Source organism: Vombatus ursinus, unplaced genomic scaffold, assembly GCF_900497805.2.
Source record: "Vombatus ursinus unplaced genomic scaffold, bare-nosed wombat genome assembly UNPS02008961.1, whole genome shotgun sequence".
Lineage (NCBI taxonomy): Eukaryota > Metazoa > Chordata > Mammalia > Diprotodontia > Vombatidae > Vombatus > Vombatus ursinus.
This window is the reverse complement of record NW_020948739.1, coordinates 3,215,552-3,242,585: the sequence shown is the minus strand read 5'-3', so window position 1 is coordinate 3,242,585 and position 27,034 is coordinate 3,215,552. Positions and strand designations below refer to the sequence as shown.

General features: G+C 38.4%; 1 protein-coding gene across 1 annotated transcript in view; it reads right to left on the bottom strand.

Moving 5' to 3' along the window:
• Positions 1-27,034, bottom strand: part of LAPTM4B (lysosomal protein transmembrane 4 beta) — a 111,661-nt gene that overhangs the window by 36,220 nt on the left and 48,407 nt on the right. Inside the window, exons 5-6 of the mRNA XM_027849871.1 lie at positions 22,871-22,969; positions 14,910-15,005 (exon numbers count right to left, since the gene is read on the bottom strand). Of these exons, the coding sequence (XP_027705672.1) occupies positions 14,910-15,005; positions 22,871-22,969 (195 nt within the window). The remainder of the gene's footprint in view (positions 1-14,909; positions 15,006-22,870; positions 22,970-27,034) is intronic.

Genomic DNA, 27,034 nt, shown 5'->3' with positions numbered 1-27,034 from the left:
CAACTTTTTAAACTGGATGCTGTTACAAATGAATTGAGATTTTTAAAAGGATGTGATAAAAATAGACATTTGAAAACGGTTAAATATTCAATGAGGTATATTTTGTTATAATGCAGATAATAATATAATATATAATAGAAAATTTTCATTTAAAATTTTTGGCTATTATGAAAGTGTATAGAGTGGTTCAATGGTGTAGCTTCAACATATCAATGATAAATCAACTATCAAATATTTGCTGTATGTCTGAAGCCCCAGAATATGGGTAGTTTTAATCTAAAAGTAAAGGATAAATGAAATGTTAATTGTTAGGGAAACATCAGGAAAGATATTCAAACCTGAAGTTGTGATTAGTGAAATTTTGCTATTTAAGGTAAAAATTCTTGGGACCATAATTTATTAATGATTTGAGCTTTGATTATTGAGATTTGATTTGAGTTGTCTGAATTGTCATGAAGCCAATAGTAGGAAATGGCACATACTACAGTCTGAGAACTACTAAAGGTGGATGGATATCTATGCCTGGGAAGTTTTGTGGACAACGTTGGCATGACTCAGGTAGAATCCTCCTGACTCTATTTCCCCATTGTAATATTTCCTTTCTGAAAAGGAAAATTCCCATCTAGTTAATCCTGAGCCTTGCTTTTAATATCCTGTGACTACATGATTGACTGTCAGCTATGACTAATGCCTGGAATCAAACAGAGCTAAGAAGGTTTTTCTCCTCTGTTATGATACATGATGTTGTTATAACTATGTCCCTCTTTTTCCTTGTACAGCAAATTTCTACAATCAAGAAGTTTTGTAAGTACAATACTAAATCTATTAAATAATAGATTGATACTGGAACATATCTAAGTTACAGTAATAGGATGCAAGTATGAACATTTTACAATTTTAATCTATATTTGTGGTCAAATTATAATATAGAGATGATATCCTCCTAATGGGGAAAATGATTAAACGAAGTAATATGACCAAAGATGTAATGTGAAAGTTTTCTAATTAAATGGAAGAATAAATTTTAAGAAAACAATAGGACTGGGCTGTTTTCTCTAGGAACTATATTCAGATGTATATGACTGGCTTCCAAATTTGTCTATCATGGAAAATGAAGCTTTGAGTATGTTTTAGTAATAAGTTCTCAAAACTAGATTAAGATTTTATACATAAATTGTATGGATAATGGTAAAGAAAGTGAAATTATTTTCTCATTTTTAAGTATATGTCTAATAATTTTAAAAGGTAAAAGAATTCATTTTGCAGTCGGACCCTCATAAAATTTTTTAAAAGATTCTTATATCATGTACAGGATTTAGGTAAAGACAGAAACAACAAATGTTATATGAACTGAAATTCTCTAAAGTTTCAAAATTGGAGAACCAAATTTAGACAATATTACTAGCAGAATTATGTGGGAATCTCTAGATTTGGAACCACAGAAGCAGAACCTCTTTAAGAGTTGTCCTGAAAATAAGTGCATTGTCCAAGAAAAGATATCAAGGGACCAGGTGACTGCATGAGACATCTGGGACTCAAAATGTGCTGGTTAAATGGATACTGAGAAAGGGTCACTAAAATACAAGGAGACTTGATTTTAGTTATGTTTAAGTTTTTTTGGTTACCTTGGTGACATGTAAATCTCCCTTCTCAGAACTAGTCCACTGTGAGATCTCCAAGTCATTTGATCAATACCTGACAATGTAGTTATACAATTATGGGAATTGTGAGAAAAACTTGAACCTTGCCCTGTGTGGTTGGGAAACTGGATCATCTCTATGTGTTGTTTAGAGAATCTTAACCAAGGACATATGTTATACTGACCAGAAACTCAGATTCAAAGATTGATGCAAAGAGTTTTCTCTAAGAGCCCCTACCAGGCCCTTCTGAGTACTCTCATAGCTACCAAACTTGTGAGTGTGGGCTCCTGGATCATCTGAAGAAAGTCCCTGCTCTTGAGTAGATGGCAGAATCCTCTTTAGACCTCAAGGTTCATCTAGTAGGAACCCGGAAGCAGCCAACACCCACATGAGACAGCTGTCCCAAGATTCCAGACAACTATACTGTCCCAGTTTTTTTCTCTTCCCTTTTGTTGTGTGCCCAACCACCAAAGTCCTGATGCAAGTGTGTGTTGGCTTTTTCCCCCTCTACATTCTTGCCACCCCCTCTTTTCCACTTGCAAGAAAACAATGGTGAGCAATGATACCTGGGACACACTTCCCTAATAGGTCCTCTCAAGGAACTAACTCCCTGGGCAACATCTTGTCCCAGCCCAACTGGCCTCTTGTGGCATTTTGGCTTATACCTGCCTCTCCTTTATTGTCCAGAAGAGTAGAAGTTCTTTCAGACCCCCTCCTTTTGGCCAAAAAGGGTAAATGTCAAGATATTAGGGGCCACCTTGCTTTCTAGAGCTAAGGCCCAGCAAGCAAGCTGTGCCCTGAGCTTGGCATAACAACAATCCTTTGTGCTTACCCTCTGGCAAAATCTGACACAATTATGGTATTGTTTTGATCAGCACAAGGTATTCTCTGAGTTTGGACAAGCACTGGGCAAGCTTGGACAAGCACCCACGTTCCAGTCATGAAGCCCTGGTATGAATCAAATTTGCCTCATTATTGCTGTTACCCCTCATTGTCAGGTCTACAGCTCACTGCATAACCATTGGTATAAGTATTGAGATCTCCTCACACTGCCTCCGGTCCCCCCCCTTGGGATGGGGTCCCAGCACATATGTCTAGATCCCCTCCTTGCTTGCAAGTCATTTACCTCACTTTGAAATTAAATTTCTGTTTTATTCCTGGCTCTCCTGTCTCTAGCCTGATCTGTTTGGCTCCAGTCATCCACAGGTTAGAGGACAGTTTCAGTCTAGCTGATATTAATTCAGGAGAAAATAGATAGTTATCAATTTCCTCTCCTCAGCTAGGAAGGTATCTGAATGCCCTCTTAAATGGGGTTAAAATCATCAGCATCCTGATTTTTAGAACAGTTCACTTTCTCTTAATCACTTAGGCTTTATAGAGTACTTTCCTTAGAACAAAGCTGTGAGGTAAGTAGTGTAAGCATCATTATCCACATTTGTTTATTCATTCAGTAAATCAATAAGCATTTATTAAACACTGACTTATGCAAGGCACTGTGCTTAGTGCTGGGGACAAAAAGACAAAAATAAAAAACAGACTCAGCTCTCAAGAAGAATAAAATATAAACATATTCTACATTTACAGAGAAAAGTTAAGTGCTAGATAATTGGAGGAAGAAGAAAGCATAAATGATTGTAGGGAACAGAAAAGGCTACAGTAGCTGCCACCAAAGCTGAGCCTTGAAGGGATTGGAGGATTTTCGAAAAATTCTGAACTTAACAAATATCAAAATAAAATGCATGTATTCATATAAAAAGTAGAACAGAAAAAGAGGATGACTGGTAAAATAGTGAATTTCTATTTGATATAACTTCAATGTATAACTTTCTAAACTGTCTTGATTGTTTGTGTTTCCTTCTGTTCTCTTCTGTGCATTTTTAAAAAAGCTTCAATTTTCCTTTTTCTTCCTTCATCTTTTTCTTTTCTGTTTTCCTTCTTTCTTTCCTCCCTCCCTCCCTCTCTTCCTCCTTTCCTCCCTCTCCTTTGTTTCTTTCTTTCACTTATCCTCTAAGATTGTCCTCTACTTACTCTGTTTATACCTTGTACGTAGGGTTTTTTGGGTTTGTTTGTTTTTTTTTAGGCAATTGGAGTTAAGTGACTTGCCCAGGGTCACACAGCTAGTATGTGTCGAGTGTTTGGTCTGAGGCCGGATTTGAACTCAGGTCCTCCTGACTCCAGGGCCAGTGCTCTATCACTGCACCACCTAGCTGCCCCTTTATACCTTGTATGTAACTAGTTACTTAGATGTTTTCTCACCCATTAGACTAAGAACTCCTTGAGGGCAAGAACTCTTTTTTAAACTTTCTTTGACTCAGAGCAGAATATAGTGCCTGGTACATAGTGAGTTTTATAAAGCTTGCTACTGTTTTAGCAACCCTATTACCAGCCTCCTTCTCCTTCTAAACCCCCAAGCCCTTGGAAGAAAAAAGAAAAAAGAAAAGCCGAACTCTTGCAAAACTAATTCCCATGTTGGCCATGTCCAAAAATGCTTGCTTCATTCTGCACCTTAAGTTCATTACTTTTCTATTAGGCATCATGAGGCACTGAAAATGCTAAAAAACAAACAAAAAACAAACAAAAAAAAATGCAGAAGAGAGAGTGTACACAAGAGCTAAAGAATAAATAGCTGTTTAAAAAAAATCTGGGCATTTTTGTGAACTGGAAGCTCAAAGTGAGTCACCAGGGTGCTAAAAGCTAATCATATCTTTGGCTACTTTAAAAGTTCACACCGATAAATGGTTCAGGGATATGAACAGGTACTTTTCAAAAGAAGAAATCTAAGCTATCAGTAACCACATGAAAAATGTTCCTAATTACTAATAATTAGGAAAATGCAAATTAGAGTTATCTGCATTCCCACCTCACAGATTGGAAAAGTTGACCAAAAGAAAAATGTTGGAAAGGTTTTTTGGGGGAAAAAAAGGGCCACCAATGCACTCTTGCTATGAATTATGTCAAGCATTATGAAAATTAGTTTGGAACTAAATCCCAAAAGTTACTAAACTATTCATACTACTTTACTCAGTAATATTACTATAAGGACTACACCCCAAAGAAATCAAAGAAAACAGGAAAGGACCCAGCTTTATACAAAAATATACTGAACGAATTTTAGTGTATGAATGTGATGGAATACTATTATGTCTTTGTTTAGTTATTTTCAGTCTTGTCCTACTCTTTGTGACTCCTTTTTGGGGATTTTCTTGGCAAAGATATTGGAGTCATTTGACATTTCCTTCTCCAGTTCATTTTACACATGAGGAAACTGAGGCAACTAGGGTTAAGTGACTTGCCCAAGGTCATACAGCTAGTATCTGAGGCCAGATTTTAATTCAGATCTTCTCGACTCCAGGCCCAGCACTTTATCCACTGTATCATGTAGCTGCCCTATTGTGCCATAAGAAATAATAAAGGGGATGGTTTCAGAGAAGCCTGGGAAGACTCATGCAAACTTCTGCATAGCATCATGAGCAGAACCAGTATAATTTATACAACAGCAACAACACTGTAAATACAAAGTACTTCAAAAGACTTAAGAACTATGCTAAACTTTGATTCCAGAGGGCTAATGATGAAGGATGCTACATAGGCATTTAAATACTTATTCCTTTCCTCCCTCCCTCAAGATAAATAATGAAACATATTTTTCAACATGGCTAAATGGGAATTTATTTTCCTTCACTAAGCATATTTGGTTTTGTTGCTATTCAGTTGTGTCCAGATCTTCAAGACTCCGTTTGTAGTTTTCTTGGCAAAGATACTGGAGTGGTTTGCCATTTCCTTCATTAGCTCATTTTACAAATGAGGAAACTGAGGCAAACAGGATTAAGTCACTTGCCCAGGGTCACACCGATAGTACGTATCTGAGACATGATTTGAACTCAGGGAGATGAGTCTTTCTCACTCCAGGCCAGGCACTCTATCCATTGTGGGACCTAGCTGCCCATATAATGACTTAGAAAATCACAAATTAACATTTTCTATGTTACATTTAAAAAAATTTGTTATACATTTCCCAATTACATTTTAATCTATTTTGAACCTCAGTGCAGAGTGTTGCCAGAGCTTGTGACCCAGGGGAAGGGAATTTATAGTTATTTGTCTTTCTTTCCTTCACCAGAAGGAACTATACATCCTTCTTTATGGATTTCTCTTCATAAAGTTTTCCAGAAAAACTGCCCATCACTTTGTAGAGGAGCTCTCAACATAATGTCCAGATAAGGAAGGAAAGAAAACCTGATGTCACTGAAGGACAGGAAACTCCTGACAGGAGGGGTTCTTTTTAACTGCTTTGGTATTGTGGTCTGGTGAAGCCCTTGGACCCCTTCTCAGAACAGTATTTTTAAAAGCATAAAATAAAATAATCAAGATTACAAAGGAAAGGTGACATAGCAGGGAGAGCACTAGTCCTGGAGTCAGGAAGACAAGTTCAAATATAGCTGGCCTCAAACATTGGTGCTGGTCCTTTATTTTATTTTATTTTATTTTATTTTATTTTATTTTTTTTAGTGAGGCAATTGGGGTTAAGTGACTTGCCCAGAGTCACACAGCTAGGAAATATTATGTGTCTGAGGCCAGATTTGAACTCAGGTCCTCCTGACTCCAGGGCCAGTGCTCTATCCACTGTGCCACCTAGCTGCCCCACTGGTCCTTTATTTTCAAAGAAAACCAATAACATCACAAGGTGATGTCTTGACTTGCTCATGAATCAGATTGAAGTGAGGCAGAGCTGTACAATGTTGTCAGCCTCACTCTTTCAGAGTAATCGAAGTTCAGTGGCAAGACAAAAAGTCAGAATGACTGATGATGGCCTGGGATGCAGTGGATGACTTTGACATCTTCTTTGTTTGACCAAGACCCAAGCTCTAAGCACTCCACAGCACCTGCTTTAGCTGCTTTCATGGTTGTTGGGACAAACTGTTCTCATCCACCCATTCTGCCAGGGGAAGCCTTCAAATGCTTAGGGTAGACATCTCCCTAATTCACCAACAGGTTTGAGACTTGTTGGCTACCCTCAAGAGCCTAAGATGCTTATTAGTTGTGTGACCCTGGGCAAGTCTGCCTCAGTTTCCTCAACTGTAAAATAGATGTAATGACAACACCTACATCAGCGTTACTGGGATCAAATTTGTAAAGTGCCTTTTTAAAAAGGTGAAATCTTCTTCAATGAAAATGAGACTTAGTTGGAAAAATTCTTCTGAAAGGATGGGTTGAAAGAAAAACGAGAGCTCACTGAGCTAAGACCACTGACTGAAAACAATGCAATGGGACAGAAACACATGCAGATTATGAGAGGAAATTAACAGGCTATGGTATTAAAAACAAGATGGCTCAAAATGAAAGCTTAGGAAGGGGTTTCAATGACTATTTAATCCAAGCTCCAACCCAATGGTGGTGTCCCAGCTACAATATCTCTGACAGATGATCAGTTGGCCTCTGTCATTGGGGAAAATACCATGATGTTTATACTTTGATATTGGTGCCAACATGTCTCTAAATGATGAATGAAATGGTGTGGCTTTAAGCCTAGGAAACCACATTCAGATAAATGTATTTAGTCCCATGATCAACTTATTTAAAATGCACAAATTTTAAATAAGGAGAATCCATTGGTCCTAGAGTTCTGGTCTTATTTAACTTGTTTCTCCCTTTTTAAAAGTGAATTTTGTACTTCAAGGTTTAAGTGCAAACTATTCAGAGGGAAGAGACTGACCAAGATGAACTATCATGAGCACTTGTAGACACAGGAACCTATCACTTGCAGAATCAATGTGACAAAGGGTGGAGAAACAACGCACAGTAGACAGGACGGAACACCTCAAAGAGACAATGTTATGCCTTTCTATAGAGAGCAGCAGAGAACACGACAACATTACCAAAGGATGCTGAAAGCTCTGCTATATCATAGAAGTGAACTGCCCTGGCCATGTTTACACTCTGACCACACATGTATGTCCTACCATATTTGTGCATCACATAGGTTCTACAATATACCCCGTGTGTGCTCTGTACACATCCCAACCACATGGGTTTCCTGGCATATGCCCCTTCACATACACTCCCTGGCCACACATGTTCCCTTCACATGAGCTTTTCCCCCCTCTACTGGCAGTTTTGGAATATTTGAGACTGTGTACCCCATGTGTGCATGAACAGAGGATGGGGAAATTTGGTTTTGACACTATTCTTTTTTTGGTGAGGCAATCAGAGTTAAGTGACTTGCCTAAGGTCACACAGCTAGTAAGTGTCAAGTGTCTGAGGCCGGATTTGAACTCAGGTCCTCCTGACTCCAAGGCTGGAGATTTATCTGCTGCGCCACCTAGCTGCCCCCCTTTTGACACTATTCTTAACGCTGTTTGAATAAACAGTAATAGAAATGAACAATTGTTTTGAACTAACTGGCTGTTTTATAAAAGTAAACTCCAACCAACTTCCTCAACCGGAACCATGGACTCTGCCCCTCTGAGGCATGAGGCTCTGATAAGTAAGCTTTTGCCTTATCTTTTGGGGAAACTAGTCTTTCTGTCATTTCCCAGTCATCACCACATCCTGCGGGTATGTGTATTGTCTTTATGTATTGTCTGCCTCCATTTGAAAATAAATTCCTTAAGGTTGGATCCTATCTTGTCTGTTTGTATTTGCATTCCCAACTCTTAGCTCAGTGCCTGGTACTTAATGAATGTTTAATAAATCTCACTCACTCCTCTGTCTACCAATTTACCTACCTACCTACCTACCCATCTATACGTCTATCTGTCTGTCTATGTATGTCTCTAAGTACGTACCTATGTGTCTATGTATCTATGTATTTATTTATCATCTATTTACTTATCTATCTGTATGTATCTGTCTATCTATGTATCTATATCTATCGATATCTTTGTATATATGTATGTATGTATTTGTCTATCTATGTATCAATCCTCTATCTACAATTGCCAAGGTCCCAGGATGATTTGAAGGATGCAAACTAATAACCCAGTTTATGACTGGATTTGAAAGGTGTTTCCTAAACTCAACTTAGCTAGAAGGCTGAGAAAGGAACCCTGAACCCATGGGGCAAAAAGATGGTGCAAAGGAGAAATAATATTAGCCTGAGGATGGCTGGACACCTGGAAGATATGGCTGCACAGCTCTGTGCTATGACTGACAGAGCCTCCCTATCTTTCTCCTTCCAGGGAAAATACACAATAGCAAATGGTAATGAAAACCAGCAGAGAGCCTAAAGTAGCTGCACAGCTGAAGATTAGCAGGCAGTAGCAAAGAAAAACTAAGAAAGACCCCAAGCATCAAGTAGAAGAGTCCAGAAAAGAAGAGAATGCCAGAGAGAACCGAGTATCAGCGTGGCCCTGCTTAATAAAGAGAGCACCTTGCTCAGTGACATCACAAGAAGATGTGGCCTCATCTACCTGTGTGTGCTGATCATATATGCTGCCTTCATCACCTTCATTTCCAAATAAATCCTTCCTCTCTCCCTGTCCAGAAAGCTATCCCTCATAACAAAAGATAAGCAAGGCAGAAAAAGAGAGGTGGGTCTTTCATATATGCTCTGTTTATTTCTTCTCCTTTATTAGTGGTGTGGGAGAGTATAATCTGTGTGTATGGGGAAATTTTTCTTGTATTTTATTTGGTCATGCTATTCACTTAAAGTAATGAATCTTCTGATTAGTCCAATAAAAGAGACATCAGTGAGGCTCATCAGCTATTCAATTAAATGGATTTTGGCAGGCAGAACCTGGACTAGCATTGGTTGGGGGAGGGAGGGAACACGTGAGGAAAGCCACAGGCATTACATTTTTATGAAAGGGTACAATTTCTTTCAATTTAGGGGCTTCATATTTTGTATTTTAATAGACTTTCCCCTTAATACTCACTCAATTCTCCAACACAGAGATGAAAGCAATGGACAGAGAAAAGGTAATTTCAAATCTTCCAGGGTAAGCCCTTTGGGCTTATGTGATAGGCAGGAGAAACCATCTTCCCCTGAATGTGACAGCAAGGTTTTCTCATGGCCTTCATCCTTTGCTATCTGCAGGTTGTCAAGGGATCAGTAAATCTTTTGGGAATGATCCTGTGGTTTCTGACAACCTGTCATAACCCCTTTCTATATCTATCTCTCTGGGGAAATTGGGGAAGATACATTCCCCACGTCACAGAGGAAAATCTATTTTATCACCTTTCTTTTCTATTCTAGAAGTAAAAGAAGCACTTTTAGAGGCAAAAAGAACACCTGTACATTTTCACAGATGTCAAACACAGGCTCTGCAACATGGGGGGAGGAGGGAAGCCATCTCTGCATTATACTTAGAAGGCAATAAAGTAAAAAGTGAAAAATGGATACACTCTGCCACTGTGATAGGAGCATTCACTCCATATGATCAAATCAAAGGTGAGGAAAAGATGAGATGAGGAAAAATTATTGATATTATGTCACAAAATGGGTGAGCTACTTATTGGTAAGTTTGGTAAACAAGATAATTGGATGATCTTAATGCTGAGCTGAAGAGCTCAGAATAGGAATTCAGGACATTCACTCAGAATGACAGCACTCTGTTAGAGTCAAATTACAATATGTCCCATTGTGGCTGATCAGACCAATACAAGCTTGGAATGCTCTACCATAGTCCGGGCACAAATAGTCCACGTGAACATTTGGGCTGGATTCTTTAAATCTGTGCATCTCGTATTTCTTTTGAGCTAAATTTTTTTTTAACAAATAGAAGAAATAGTCAAATAGGAGACAAAACATATTCAATTACATTTTTAAAAAAGAATTTTCCACAACATCAAAAATAGCAATATATGCAGAGTGAAAAGGTAAGGAAAAATCTTTGCCATAAACACTTCTTCTAAAAATATAACACCCAAATCTAAGAACGGAGGTAAACTTTTCAGAGTTGGAAAGTGCCTTTCCCATTACACGGAGAGTCAAAAGTCAAAACTACCACCAACTGGGCAGGCAAACCAGCTTAGCTGAAGCAACAAGGCACCCAGAGGGAGAGAGAGGAGGCAGCTTGTGCCAGACAAGTCAAAGCAGGACCATCTCCCCTCAGACACCAATGGAGATAGCTCAGGATCCTGAACTCAAGAGCCTTGGGTATAGCAACCCTTCCAGCCCATGCCTTCAGCCATCACATCATCAGGGAAGCAGCCCCTGTGAGCTGCAGCCTGGCAACTGCTTCTGCAAGTGCTACAGCCACAGCTACCGAACAGCCAGATCAGAATGTTCTTGCCACCAAGGTCCTTGATAATGACAAATAGTTCAATATCAGAAACTCACATTATTTTATCAGTGGAAATAACATAACATTAAAGAAGAAGCATGAACATCTGCTTTGTCGTTGCACCCTAAGGACCGTGGGACTTTTGCATCTGACTTGGGGCTGAAATTGAATTTTGTCTTCTCCAGTAGAACATGAGTTCCTTGAGAACAGGGACTGTCTTGCTTTGTTCGTTCATTCATTTACCCAAAGGGTATGAACAGGCATTTCTTAAAAGGAAGAAATGCAAGTGATCAAGGAGTCTTTAAATGATTATTCTAATTATCAGAGAAATACAAATTAGAGTGACTCTGAGATTATTTACACACATCAAAATTGGCAAAGATATTATCTTTAAGCAAGATTTGGATGGCCATTTTTGGGGTTATATTCTAAAAAGGATTCTTGTCCAGGTAGGGGTCAGGCTAGGTGATATCTAAAGTCCTTTGTAACCCTGATGTTTTGTAATTCTGTGTTAGATAGAGAAAGCATTTATTAAGTGCTTAGTTTGTGCCAAGCCCTGTGCCAAGTACTATTAATCTGGAGTCCATAAACTGAATTTGGACAAAGAAGACCTTCTTCTTCATCTGTAAATGAGAGATTTAGACTGCATGATTTCTAAGGTCCCTTCTAGTTCTAATCAATGAAGCTCCCAAAATCAAAGCTAAAAGAAATCATTTACAAAAGAGTAATTTAGAAATGGTCTTCTCTAAAACACTTCTTGCAAAAGAATCGTGTTTGACACATACCCATTTTTGACATACAACCACATTTGACATACTTCTTCTTCTCTCCACCCCCACCCAAGGCTGAGTGGGGTGAAATTCTGGGTTTCCTTTATGTATCAGGATTTCTGTTGGCCCCTCAAATAGGAGGACCTTCCACTTCCCATCAGTAGCTTAGCTCAATATGAATTTTGCCTTGATTTTTTTTCTATATGTATACATTTTGTTGTTCTTCCCTCCACCACCACCAACAGCTAAGCCACAGGAAGAGAGAGAGTACTGAATTTCACTTGATTGGATTCAAAGACTGCAGCAGATTGTAGAACAAAGAGATAGAAGTCATTGGATTTTCCAACCTTGGACAATATTAAAATTTTTAAAAATGTTTTAGTAGGCATGTGATATGGTCATTTTACTGTGGCATCATACCTCAGTAATTTGATAGATCTTAAAATCATAAATGTAGAGCTCAGAGGGTAGCTGTTGTTCACTCATTTTCAATCTTGTCCAACTCTTTGTGATCCCATTTGGGGTTTTCTTGGCAAAGATACTGGAGTGGTTTGCCATTTCCTTCTCCAGTTCATTTTACAGATGAGGAAACTGAGGCAAACAGGATTAAGTGACTTGCCTACGATCACATAGCTAGTAAACCTCTGACACCAGATTTGAACTCAGAAAGATGAGCCTTCCTGACTCCAGGCCCAGCACTCTATTCATTGTGCCACCTACCTGCTTCCTTAGAGAACAATAAGATCTTATAATCTAGAGGAAGAGACCTAGGAGATAATCTAATCCAGTTGTGTCAAACTCAAATGGAAACGGAGACCACATACATGAACATCCCTACAGTCTGCGTATTTGCTTAATTTTAAAATGTAATGTTATAGGCTAATGTGGAAATATGTTTTGCATTACTCTGTGTGTGTATATATATATATATATGTATTGTATTTCTTGCCTTTGCAATGGGTGGGGGAGAGGGTAGAAAGGAGAGAATGTAGAACTGAAAATAAAAAAAAATTTAAATATAAAAGAATAAATAAAATGTAACATTATCTATGTTTCATTGTATTTTTATTCATTTTGTTGAACATTTCCCAATAACATTTTAATCTGATTCCAGCCTCCCTCTGAAGTATTGCCAACCCACATGTGACACTACTCCTCTGATCTAATCCAAGCCATTTTACAGATGGGCAAACCAAGACCCAGAGAAATGAACTGACTTGCCCAAATTTACAAAGTAGAAGAGTCAAGAGTAGAATTCAGCTCATTCTTATCAGTGAGGTCCACCCTCCGCTATAAATGTTATAATATCGTTATGCTTTCTCATTCTTTGCAATTCCTTTCCATGTCATTCCATAAATCTTCCATCCAAAATAAGAGACCTTTCTCTTCATTTTTTTTGCAAATATTCTGAGAGATTGTAGAGTTATAGAATTATAGAATTAACCTGAAAGGGACAATAAAGCAACTGAGGCCCAGGGAGGTTAAGTGATTTCCCCAAGGTCACACAGGTCATCCATGATCTGAGCTCTGGACAATTTCAAATACCAAAGCTGGAGCCATGTTTTAATTTCACAGAAAACTTTCTCCTCAAGAAAGGCTAACTGAGGCTAAAGGTTAACATATAGAATTTGCGCATCACCTACCTTCTCACCAGGAATTTTTTGAAGTAGTGAATTTTAAAAATTTTTAAAAATTTTTTCTAAGCTTTTTTTATTAATTAATTTATTTTTAGTTTTCAACATTCACTTCCATAAGCTTTTGAGTTTTAAATTTTCTCCCCCTCCCTTCCTATCTCCCTCCCCAACATGACATGCAATCTGATATAGGCTCTGAAGTAGTGAATTTTTAAAAACATAACCGTTAACATCATGCCTTAGGTAGGGGACAGAGGGCAGTAATGGCAAAAATAACCTAACATATTGATTAAACTGCAAAGTAAAGAAAAAATTTCTTCCCTAATACCAAAGACACATAACAGGGAGTTAGGAGTTATTTTTCTGAGCAATTTCATATTTGAAGATATAATGGTAGTAAGAGCCTAATAATTGTTGAATGTTTGGGGAAAATAAAGTCCATCATAGTCTCATAATGAAGATAAAGTTTTAATTCTTCATCAATGACTGGAAAAAAATTACTCATTTGTAATAGCACCTTGCATTTACTATATTCATCTCTGAGGAGAATAAAATCCAACAGAAAAATTATTCATTTATATTCACTATCATCCACATGAGTTGGGGATTGATTTTTTAATTTTCATTTTATATGTGCTAAATGGTGTTATAATGGAATCATAACATCCATACTTCTGAATTATACATTCTGGCTAAGCAGTAGATTAATTTGGCTCATATTTAGGTATTACAAGAAGTAATTAACTAAACAAAACTAAAATACAAAAAATAAGTAATAAAAAAATCTAAAAAGGTTTAGTGGTAGTTTTTTTTTTAATTAAAAAAATTCATATTGTCTGCCAATCCCTTTCAAACACTCTGTGGTCCAGTATAACTGACCTTCTCACTATACCTCACACTTGAAATCCCCTTTCCCTTCTCTATGCCTTTGCATTGGCTGTTCCATGCTTGGAATGCACTCATTCCTGACCTCTACCATATGGAATCCCTCACTTCCTTCTGGAGTCAGCTCAAGTACCACCTTCTACATGAAAGCCTTCCCCAACCTTCCCACTCCCTGCAATTGCTAATGCCCTCCCTTCCTAGCGATCTCACATTTATTCTGTATATACTTAGATATTATATGTTACCTCCACAGATAGAATGTAGGGATTATTTTGTTTTTTGTATCCCCAGCATCTAGCAAAGTGCTTGGCACATAGCAGGCACATTAAAATGCTTGTTAATTGATAATTTATTCTTGAGCATGGCTTATCCATTTCCTTTAGTTCAGCTGCTCGCTTGAACATTTTTGCTTTTCCCAAATGAAACCAGAATTTTGAATAGACTATGCCTGGAGCCCTACAACGTATAGCTGATAGAGCTAAGTGATAACAGTCATGGGCCATGTTTCATTCAACTGCAAAAACCTTTTTTTTTTTTTTTGCCAAATAAACAGATTGCAGAATCTGTTGAATGCATTGATCTCTGGTTGAACATCGATGACAAAGTATAGGAGGGCGAGTAACCAGGGGAGTGAATAACAGAGTTATTAGAAATACATAGAAATTTCCTAATAAAGGTGAAAGAGCTACGGGTGCTCCCTGTATTTCAGATTAAAATGAGAAGATAGACTCTGAATTTAAGAAATGACGTCCTTACCGTAGTATCATTGGTGGTTATGTAAACCAGAATATCAGAGGAGTTTCGGCCATTGATGTATCGGTAACAGTTCCAGACACAGCTAATCAGGTAACCCTGGCAAGAAGAGAGTAAGAGACATTGAACATCTTCCTAGGAAAAAAATACAACAGTGTTAATGCTACTACAAATATCCCTTAAAATTATGTCATTTAGGCAGAACAGGCAGAAATATCAAAGCAAGGCACTGGTTCATTTTACAGAAATCAATTCCCTAAACTTAAGAATTTTCAAACTGGAATCCATCAGTCATTGGATGGCGGCACCTGCTGGCAAAATAGGTAATTGTAGCCTATTCAAGATGATATAATTTTGTATTCAGACTCGGAGAAAAAGAGAATTGTAGGTCTACACATGTACAATCAGGTATCCTTAAGCATGTTAAATATCCCTGCGGTCTCAGACAGGGAATTTGAGGGATATATGAACAGAGAGGAAATCTTGGAGTTATGAAAATCCTAGAAGTGTCACAAAAGTTCAGCAGAGGATGAGATGGCTACATGCATTCTTTTCTTGCTCAATTTTAACCTACTTGTCCTAGCCCAGAAACAAGCCATTAGCTGATGCCAAGGGGCCAATGGGGTAACTAAAAATGTGAATCCTTAACATGTCGAGGTTGTTTCACAGGAAGTCATTTAAGGCAACTCGAAGTCATTAATCTAAAATATAGGTAGGGTCAAAAACTAAGAGAGGACAGTCGATGAACCAAGCACTGTTAGTTGGGGTCTTTTTTTTTTTTTTTTGTGCTCCACTACCGTCATTGCCCTGGCTTGCTTCTATTAATGATGGAATTACCTCTGGGTAAATGTTATTCTGGGTCCATTTCTTTTAAATGCACTTGTGATTGCCTTTATCCTTGGATATTATTCTGAGTTTATATACTTATCCCCTTTATAAATAAAGTTTTGTGGAAAAAGCATACTTGTGGTTTAGAGCGTGTGGCAGCAGAGAGAAAAGAAAGAGGAAAAGGATGTTGGACAGTTCACAAGCAGCAAAAGAAGAGGGACTTGTGATCAGTGATTGGTAGGGGTAGCAGTTATTGGACCCCAAGAAGCCAAGCAGTTCAGTGATCAGGAAAGTCGGGAGCTTGGTAGACACCTTGAACCATGAGTTAGAGATCAATGCATTTTAGATAACAGTAAAAAGAAATCCCTGAGAAAAGGGGGCAGTGATTTTCTGGGTTATATCTGATGCTGTGATCACCCCGAAGGGGAGATTTTCAGCAGGCCATAGGCCTAGGATAATTCCTTTACAAGTGATTCAATTTTCCATCTACTGGGAATTGTTTTTCCTGTAGGATTCAATGTACAGAATTTGTTATATGGGCAGTCAACTTTACTGAAACTTTAATTCCATAAAAGTAAGAGATAACTATGTTTAGTAGTACACAATACCCTAATACTTACAATACACACAAAATTTGTGCAAATTTAATTCTTGATAAACAAATTATAAATGCCAAGCAATATGCAAAGGAACTTTGGTATTTAGTTTTCATAATAGAATAAAACTAACAATTCCAGGAGGGAGAACAATCCACTTAAATTCGTAGCATAAAGACATGCTTGAATTTAGGCAGATGTGATCTGACCAGAGAAGAGTACAGAATTATCACTTCTTTATACCTGGAAGGCATGTTCTCTTAATGCAGCCTAATATCCCATTAGCAATCTTCTATACAAAATCACTGTCTATTCAAGTCTCAGTAATTATCAAGAGTGGGCCCATAACCTTGTCCAATTTGGGAAGTCTTAATGTGTCAAATAACTGAATTGTGTCTGAGTATGTCCCTGAAATACTCTGGAAATGTAATCAAGAAAAATGAACCAAACACAAATAGGAAATCAATGTTTGTTTTAATCACCCAAAAGGTAATGTAATAGAGAGGTACATGGTGGGTGTGAATAGGCTGTAATACACATAAAAAATGGTATTATGCAGATGAATCAGCATAAAAGATGTCCTCAAAGAAATGAATGGTTAAAAATTTACCACTGAGCAGCTAGCCTTTTATTCTTTCTTCCCTACCTATATCTGAAGTTAGACTGTAACTCCATTGGTTTTGCTAGAAGATATCTAATTAATGTTTGCTGATCTACTAATGAACCTGGTAATACTGACTCTTAATAGGGGTTACTGATCTCCATGATGGAACTTGATCTGAATTTTAAAAATCTTTTCTTTACTGAAGCTAACACTTTTATTACCGGGAAGTGATCATCAGAATTTCTTACTGGCTGGTTCCCAATTCTTGGTAAGGTGAAAGATTTAGCAAAATTTAAGAGCTAAGAATTTTAAAATAGGGCTGTTAACACAGTGGGGTTATGTAAAGAGAAGCAAATCTAGGGATCAGTGGGAATATTAACCAAACTCATAAAATAACAGGCACATCTTATTATTCCCAACGGGTAGTCCAAAAGATAAGTCTTGCTCTGTGTATTATAATTTATATCAAATATCAATATAGATATTACCCTTGGGAGGACTTGTAATTTATAGCTACTGGCTTGCTGCTGGAAACTGTAAGTGTAAACTGAGTAAGCAAATTTTAAAAAGCAGCCTTTTCACTAAAGCTGAAACATGAGCCCACAGGAGAGCTGTAACATGGGTAAGGCAATCAGGGCTCTATCTCAGGCACTGAAATTTAGAGGGCACTAAAAGCATTTGCAGTCTTTCAACAGCATAAAAACAGTTGAGACTTCCTAGCAAGCTAACTTTTAACTAGTCAGTTAAAATAGAAAGCTTCTAGATAGTGGCCTTCCTCCTCCCAGAGGTCACATCCCTGCCAGCTTGGACTTACCTACCGTTTTCCATCTCTGATAGTGGCTTCCTCAGCAGTGCCTTGAGAGCAGTCCCTAAGGTCTCTAGCTATGGAGGTAGACCTCTAAAATAGAATTCTCTCTTTCTGCATTATGGGGTGGCATCCTGGGCTCATTCCCACTCAAATGAATTTGCCTTCAAAAAGTCAGCTTGAAGACATGTTTTAGGTTGCTTTTTCTGGGTACAAAAATAGGTAAGTACAAGTTTGGCCCATAGTCTGAGCCACACTACCAGAGCACACCCCCTTAATATCATCTGAGGAGCGTCTGTCCTTTACTACGGTCTTTACCTGCCCAAAGAGTAGGAGACACAGGATTGCTCTAAGGACTCGAAATAAGCCATGGAGAGAGGAGGATGGAGACCCATTCCCCTTTTCTGCATGACCTGGAAGGCTCCCGGGCAAGCATCCATTCAAGAATGCTGGAAGCTTGATCCTTAATTCCAATTCATAAACTTGTCACTGTCTGCTTTTATATATCAGAGTGATAAATAGCACAAAGCATTTGATGCTGGCCAACACTCATTTCATTAAGTGGCTTCCATAAATCTGCACATGCTTTTGCAAGCACACAAAAATTCAATTAAAGCATTAGATCCAACTGAATTTTAGTGCCTGTCTCACTATGTAGAGTCATATATTTTAAGATGCAGACACACTAATGGTATGTGCCCAGACTGACCATTAAGCAAGGAGAGCCGAGAGCTTGTAATGACCCCAATTCCTGAGGAATAGGCTGAGTAGGGGAAGAGCAACGTTAACTGAGCTCTATCTCAGGCCTCCTACTGTCCTCCAGACCCAAAGAAGCTCTTACGGGAAATAAAAATTTACTGGAGCTTTTAAAAAAAAGAATAATTCTTCTTTAAATCATGTATTTCCCAGATTTAGTTACTTCCTATAAGTCTTAATTTACATGTAGTCAGGAGCAGGCTTCTCAGTCAATGGAAATACTAAACTATGGCTCAATAGAGGTTCTCACTGCTTAACAATTTTCAAATACTATTAATGCTTTTTGTGGGAGTAATAGAAGGGATGCTGGGTTTGGTGTTAGAAGATGTGGGTTTGAATCTCAGGTGTTCCACTGTGACTGGCAGCATGACCTTGGACAAAGCAATTGATCATCTTTAAAACAAGGTGGCTAAACTACTTGGGCAGCTAGGTGGCTCAATGGATAGAGTACTGGGCCTGGAGTCAGGAAGACTCATCTTCCTGAATTCAAATTCAGCTTCAGACACTTACTAGCTGTGTGACCCTGGGCAAGTCACTTAACCCTATTTGCCTTAGTTGCTTATCTGTAAAATGAGTTGGAGAAGGAAATGGCAAACCACTTCAGTATCTTTGCCAAGAAAACCCCAAATTGGGTAACAAAAAGTCAGACATGCCAGAATAACAAAATATATGGTATCTTAGGTCACGTTGAGCTCTGTAGCTCGGGTCCTGTATAATGGAATGTATTTATATGTACACAGAAATACATTTAAAACACCTGGGCACAAATTCCACAAAGCTATCCCTAATTATCTCCTTCCTAGATAACATAGTTCCTTTCCCTTTCCTGAATCATTCATGCCTTTCTTTATGACCCTTTTATGCTGTTATTTCTGTCTAACTTGGATTACTTTATTTGGATAAATGTCTCACTTCCATATTAGATCACAAATTCATTGTCATCGTGTCACTGTTCATCCTTGCACCCTCAGCACACATGTTTTGCACATAGTAGGTGCTTTGAAAATGTTTGTTAAATCAATGTTTATGTTATTTCATTTGATCTACACAAAACAGAAAACTGAAATCCAAAGGGTGGGAAAGAAACAAAAACCATTTCTTTTCTTTTGGCGAGGCAACTGGGGTTAAGTGACTTGCCCAAAGTAAGTGTTATGTGTCTGAGGCTGGATTTGAACTCAGGTCTTCCTGACGCCAGGGCTGGTGCTCTATGTACTACGCCACTTAGCTGCCCCAACAACGACCACTTCTGAGGGAGCCTTTATGTGTGTATACAAAGATGGTTGAATTGTAAGGGGGTGTATTTATGATGGGGTAGAAAAGCAATGAGTCTCATTAGGGGATATTACCAAACTAGCTAGATCTATAAATTTTGTAGGACATACTAGTACCTACTGAGAAGAACAGGAGGCACTCCTTAGCTTCCCCAGTTAGGATGCAGAGCACCTAGGAAGTTGCCCCCATCACTCTTCATATTAGAGTTAACCAAAAGCGGAACAGGTTATCTTGACAGGAAGTGGGTTCTCCCTCCCTAAAGATCTTCGGGCAGATGTTAGATAACCATTTGTTGGGTATATTGCAGTAGGGAGTCCTTTCAAGTATGGCTTATCTCCAGCTCTGAAATTCTGAGGTTCTCAGCTTAGAGGAGCCTCAAATGGCCAAGAGATGATGCTGGTTAGAAGGCCAAGGGCATGCCAGAAGCTCTTGTGGGAACAGGGCAGATGACACAACAGACTCAATTCTGTACATGCTTCTTTCCAATTAGCTGCTAATATTCAAGCTTAGTATAACAGTAATAATAATAGCTACCATTTGTATGGTGCTTTAGTATTTGCAAAGCATTTTACATATATTCTCCTATTTGCCACTTAACAACCCTGGGAGGTAGGTGTTAATTATTATCCCCTTTTTATGGATGAGGAAACTGAAGCTGAGAGAGGTTAAGGGATTTGCCCAAGATCACACAGATGGTAAATGTTGACTATTATAGGAGCTTATGACCTCATCACCCAGCTCCAATGCCACCTTGTCAGAAAGCCCTTCCCTGCTCAGATGCCATATCTTTTCACATTTTGTTGAAACTCCCTCATACACTTGTAAGGTTCTATTTGGAATTCTAGGTATCCAAGGAATTGCCTCTGCCCCCTGATTAGGTATTAAACTTCTTATTGGCAGAAAACATGTGTTATTTATCATTGTATCTCTCATATAATATATTACACATGGTAGCTGCTTAAAATATTTAATTGAATTTTGCATGAAAAAGGATCAATAAAAATTTCTGCATGAAACAATTTGAAAATGAACAATTCAAAAAGCAACCTCTATCTTTTGGTCTATCCAGGGGTTGCAGAACCTGCAGCCTTGAGGCCACATGTGGCCCTCTAGGTCCTCAAATGCAGCCCTTTGAATCCAAACTTCAGAGAATAAATCCCCTTAATAAAAGGATTTGTTCTGTAAAACTTGGACTCAGCCAAAAGGCTGCACCCAAGGACCTAGATGGCCACATGTGGCCTCAAGGCCATAGTTTCCCCACCCCTGGTCTACACTCTTTTCCTTCCCTCCTATCTCAGGGAAAAGGTGTCACTATGCTTTTCCAAGACTAACACCTTCACTTGTGTCTTCAACTCTGTCCCCTATTTCCTTAATTCAATCTGACTCAATTGAACAAGAATTCGGTGCTTACTTTGTGCCAGGTGCTGTGCTGGGCACTGGAGATACCAAGACAAATATGAAACAGCCCCTTCCCTTGAAGAATTAACATTATAGTGGGGAGAAAATGGAATACACAGATAAATACCTACAAAATAAAGACAGTAAATGCAAGGCTGGGAGAAGGGCCATTCTTCCTACCTCTAGCATCACTCTCCTCTCTGAAAGCCTCTAATAACTCCCTATTGCTTAAAGTGGGGGTGGGGAACCTTCAGTACCCCTGGCCCAAAGAATAAAATCTAAACAGAATAATATTCAAAGTTTTATACCATATGGCCCCAAGTTATCAATCTAAGTCACTACTATTCCTCTATATGTCTTTCCTCATGAAATCTCCCCTACAGGAGTTCCCTTCTACCTTGCTTTAACCAGTCTGGTATATTTCATGTAGTGTGCCCAGAACGTGCCATGGACATTTCCACCTCCACACCTTTAATCAGGCCATTTTCTACTTAGAAGTCCTTCTCTTATCTTAATCTTTACTCTTCAGGAATTCTTCCTTGAAATTTAAATTTCAGAGCTCAGCTCAAATACTCACTTTTTCTTTCTTTATTTTTCCTTTTGTTAAAACAAAACAAAACAAAAACAAACAAACAAACAAACAAAAAAAACCAGACTGCGTCTCCCTAACTCACCTAGGTTTGAAGTATATGGGCATGAGAGCTTTGACCTACTCCATTTCCCTGAGGTAATTCACCATTCCCTAGGTAACCCTCCTAGATTTTCCTCTGAATTCTGTCTCATCCTCTCTCAGATAGTCATCCCTTATAACAAGGAAGATTTTAAAGAAAAGGAAAAAAAGAAAGAAGAGAAAAAAATCTGCAAAAAATAATCTATACATCACAAAAAGCTCTTCACACGTATTATGTAATCTGAACCCAATAACAACCGTGTGATGTAGATGCTATTATCATCCCTATATTACAGATTAGGGATCTTTAGCCAGGGAATTTAGTGATTGGCCTAAAGCCACATAGCTAGCAAGTATCTGAGGGAGGATTTGAACTCAGGTTTTCAGTATACCAGGTCCAGGGCTCTACAACGCCACCCAAATGCCAGGCAGCTAGGTGATGCGGTGGATAGAGAGTAGATGAGTCAGGAAGACCTAAGTCCAAATCCAGCCTCAGACACTTATTAGCTATATGACCCTGGGCAAGTCACTAAACCTCTCTTTGCCTCATTTTCCTCAACTGTAAAACGGGGATAATAATGGCACCTACCTCCCAGGGTTCTTATGAGGATCAGTGAGATAATGTATGCAAATTGCTTTACAAATTTAAAAAATAATAACTAGTGTTTATCTAGTTTGGCAAATGACTTGCCCAAGGTCATATAGGTAGGAAGTGTCTGAGGCTAGATTTGAATTCAAGTCTTCTTGACTCCAACTCTAGCACTCTAACCACTGGGTTACCTAGTTGCCTAAATTAACAATTATTGAGCTATTTTTATTATTGTTAATATTTGGAAGGGAATAAGGTCAGTGGAAGGATTCTCTCTCCTTGGTTTTTCACAAGTCAGTGTAAAAGTTTTCAGTAAACTATCACCCAGTCTGCATTTGTTCTTGAAAATAGACACTAATTGCTCTGGAAGGAAAGGGTAATGATTATTAATGAGAAAACTCTTATCTAGAACACAGAGGAAAGTTACACAAGATATGTATTCTTACCTTAAAAGCCAAGACAATGCTGATAAAGAGAAGAATAATAAGGACTAGACAGGTAGGATTCACTGACATGATATCTTCCTTGTATGGAAAATGAGGAGGCTGGGGATGGAAAAAAACTAGTTAGTAAATCTCATTAATCATTCAAGATCCATTCCCAGGGCAGTGTTTCTGGCTTTCCTATCAGAAGGCAATTAATTAAAGCTGATAGCCATTGTTTAGGACCAAGATTCAATTTCTGGCCCATCTGGACCAAATAAAAATAACACTGAGAGAATGAGGAGCAGCTAGTTTCCTTATTTCGGGAACTGATTGATTCAGCACACTGTGCATTTCTAGAAGGAAAATAGAAATAAAGGTACACAAACGACATCTTAAAAGTTGTTTTCCCATTAACCACAGAAAATAGATCTCTTTTTCTTCTTGTTATTTGCTGATCAACCCCCAGGTCCCACTGTCACTTTGGAAACGGTGTCCCTTATGTAGAGACCTTACACCTTTGAACATATTAGAAGAGGAAGAAAGCTATACGCCCAGGGTTAAGTGTAAGACAAAATGTGCTCCCTCATCTTTGCCTCTTAGAATCCATATTTCCCTTCAAAGCTCAGCTCAGTTGCCACTTCCTGCACGAAGTCCTTCAGATTCTGGCTCCCCGAGATAATAATGCCTCCCTTCCTCCAACTTACATTATATTTTCTTTGTATATATTTTATATACACTGACATTTGGGTGTGTTGTTTCCACTAAATAGGAGGCAAACTGCTTGAGGGTAGAGACTTTCATTTTTGTCTTTATAGCTCCTGGAGCATCATCATAAGTGCTTAATAAATGCTTGTTGATTAATTGAAAGAGGAAATGGAGAAAGGTAGTCTAATTTCTTGGATGGAGACTTTTCAGTACACTAATTTCTACCACTGAATGAATCATTTCATAAGGTATTTATAATCTATCTTATTTACTCTCCTTTGAAGAGTCAATTTGGACCAAAGGAAGCCTCTCTAAGAGGGTCTCAATCTGCCAAAGGATTAGTAGTGAAGATGAGTCTTTTAATATTCAGTCATGTATGGGTTTGTTTTTCTTTTTCTTTTTTTTTTTTTTTAGGCAATGAGGGTTAAGTGACTTGCCCAAGGACATGGAGCTAGTAAGTATATGAGGTCAAATTTGAACTCGGGTCCTCCTGCACCACTTAGCTGCCCCTCTTAATATTCAGTTGTGAGGCAGGAATTTACCATGAATTAGCTGCTCAGTGCTGATGGGAACCCTCTGTGTAATTATCATGGGCCAATGTCATTGGAATATGGCAAACATGCATAAAATATTATATGAATAAATCTGAACGGTTTATGGACTCCAAACACCTCTTTACTTTCCAATAATATTTATTTGGAACTTGTCTAAAAGGCAATCTCTCTGGGTATTACAAATGTTGCAATGTAAAGAGTGTTGGCTATAGAATCATAGGAATTTGTGTTCAAACTCCAGGTCTGCCATTTACCACCTGCATGACTTAGGAGGAGTCACTAAACTTTTCTGGGTTTCCGTTTCCTCTTCTATAAAATGAGTGATTTGTTCTAGCTAACCTCCACGTTCCCATCAAGTTCTAAAACTATGATCTTATGAAGTGAAAATGTGGCATCTTTTCCCTAAGACATATAATATTATATGAGAGGCAGCATGGTACAATGAAAAGAGTTCTGGCTTTGGAGTCAGAGGACCTGGGTTCTAATCCTGTCTGTCACTTACTGCCTTGAACAAATGCGTGAAGCTCCTGGGCTTCAGTTTCCCGTTTGTAAAATGAGGGGGCTGGGCTAAACGGCCTCTAAGATCGCTTCTAGCTCTAATTCTATGACTCCTCTCACCTTACCAGCATTTTAATATGGGATATCAGATTTAGACCATTTTACAGACAAAGAAACTGAGGTCTGGATTGAGGGATGCAGCCAAAGTCACATAGATAGTAAGAAGCACAACCTTTTCAGTTAATCCAGAGAACAAATAAATAACTAAGTCAGTCCTTGGGGGGCTAGTCATTATATAGTCAGAAGAAAAACCAGGGTGAGAAATGAAAAAGATTCCTTCTTCTGAACTCCTCCTTGATGTTATATTTGTTCTCAGGTACATTATCTCTCATTTTGGTAACAAGTTCCTCCTCAGCCCTTCGAGCTTAGCTATTTCCCTAATTATACTAATTAGGGAACTAATTATAACTGATTATATTAGTTATCTTCTCTCCCATCCTGTGATAAATAGACTCACAAAACCAGAATTTGAGATTTGCAAAGGACCTTTGCATTGTCAGGAAGTCCAGCATGCATCCATAGGAATATGTGTATGTAATGACTTGTTTACAATATGATAGTATATGGTTACATGACACAATTGCATTGTCAAAATTTCAGTGCACGAAAAAACCACAAATGTACAATAAATTATTAAATTTAAGATGTGTCATTTTAAAAAATTATATTTTTTGAAATGATACAGATTAAAAAAAAGAACCCATTAAAGAGTTAAAGAAAGTAGATTTCCGGGGGGGGGGGTGCTGATTAATTTTTTTTTTTTTTGAAAAGGGGGCAGTAGGCCTAAACAAGTTTGGGAATCTCTGGTCTAGACTGTCTTTCAAAGACAACAAGCTGTACTTACTACACTTGCTAATATTGAAAATAAAAGAACTAAAGTAACTGGTGCATGTTAGAACTAAAGTCAGGCTGCCATGATTGACAGTATGTTGGACACATAAGGGATGCACTCTAAAAGCTTTACTTTTCCCTTTTGTGGATCTCACCTTTCTTGGAATTTGTGCCCTATAATAAAGCTTAGTAGAAAAGCACATGGGAAGAGAAAATGGTCAAGAAGGATGAAGAAAAGTGAGAAGAGTTTCATTTTTGTCGTTGTTCAGTTCTTTCAGTTGTGCCCAACTCTTTGTGACTCCATTTCGGGTTTACTTGGCAAAGATACTGAATGGTTTGCTATTTCCTTCTCCTGCTCATTTTACAGATGAGAAAACTGAGGCAAAGAGAGTTAAGTGACTTGCCCGGGGTCACATAGCTAGTGAGTGTCTGAGGCCAAATTTGAACTCAGGAAGATGAGTCTTTCTGACTTCAGGCCTGGCACTCTATCCTACTGCATCACCTAACTGCCCCAAGAGTCTCACTACTTACTCATAAAGAAGAGATATTTCTAGGAGAGGTATAACTAGTTAGCAGTTCAAGTAGGAGATGTTGTTAATATCCCTGGTTTCCTTTAGGGTCCACTGACAAGATTCAGGAATTGATTTCATTTTTAAAAAATAGTTTTATGGATGAAGTACATTAAAGTCATACTCTCATCTTTGAGACACACATCTCCCTGCCCCATAACAGCTTAGCTGCCTCACCTACTCGTATCAATTCAATCAACCAGCATTTATTAAACACATATATATGAAGCAGTAGAAGTACAAAGAAAGGCAAAAACAATGATGTCTTTAAGGGGCTCACATTCTAATGGAGGAGAAATCATGTACATATCTAGGTATATACAGGATACATACCAGATAGATGGACAGTAACCTTAGATGAGAGGGGACTAGTAGTTGGGGTGATTGGGAAGGGCTTCCTACAGAAGGTGCTATTTGAGCTGAGTCTTAAAGGAAACCAGGGATTCTAAGAGGTCAAAGGGTGGAAGAAAACCCCAGGTAACTGGAAGGATGGTGGCAATAAAGTTTGGAAGGGAGGGAAAGGTTTTGAGGAATAACAATGGTTCTACTTTGGACATATTAAGTTTGAAATGTCTATGAGACATCTAGTTCAAGATGTCCAAGACACAGCTGGTGATGTGTCACTATAGCTCAGCATGGAGATAAGGTAGGATATATAGATCTTAGAATCATTCCATGTAGAGATAGTTTAATTCCTTGGCTGATGTGGTCACCAGGTGAGAATATAGAGGGAAAAGAGAAGAAGGTCCAAAACCTTAGGGGACACCCACAGTTAGTGAGCATTACACGGATGAGAAGCCGACAAAGGAAGCTGAAAAGACAGTCTGAGAGGAAGGAGGAGAATCAAGAGTGAGAAGTGTTAGAAAAACCAAAAGAGGAAATAGCATATGGGAAGAGAAAATGGTCAAGAAGGATGAAGAGAGTGAAAAGACCTTTAGATATGGTATCTCTCACATAGGCTGAGTGAA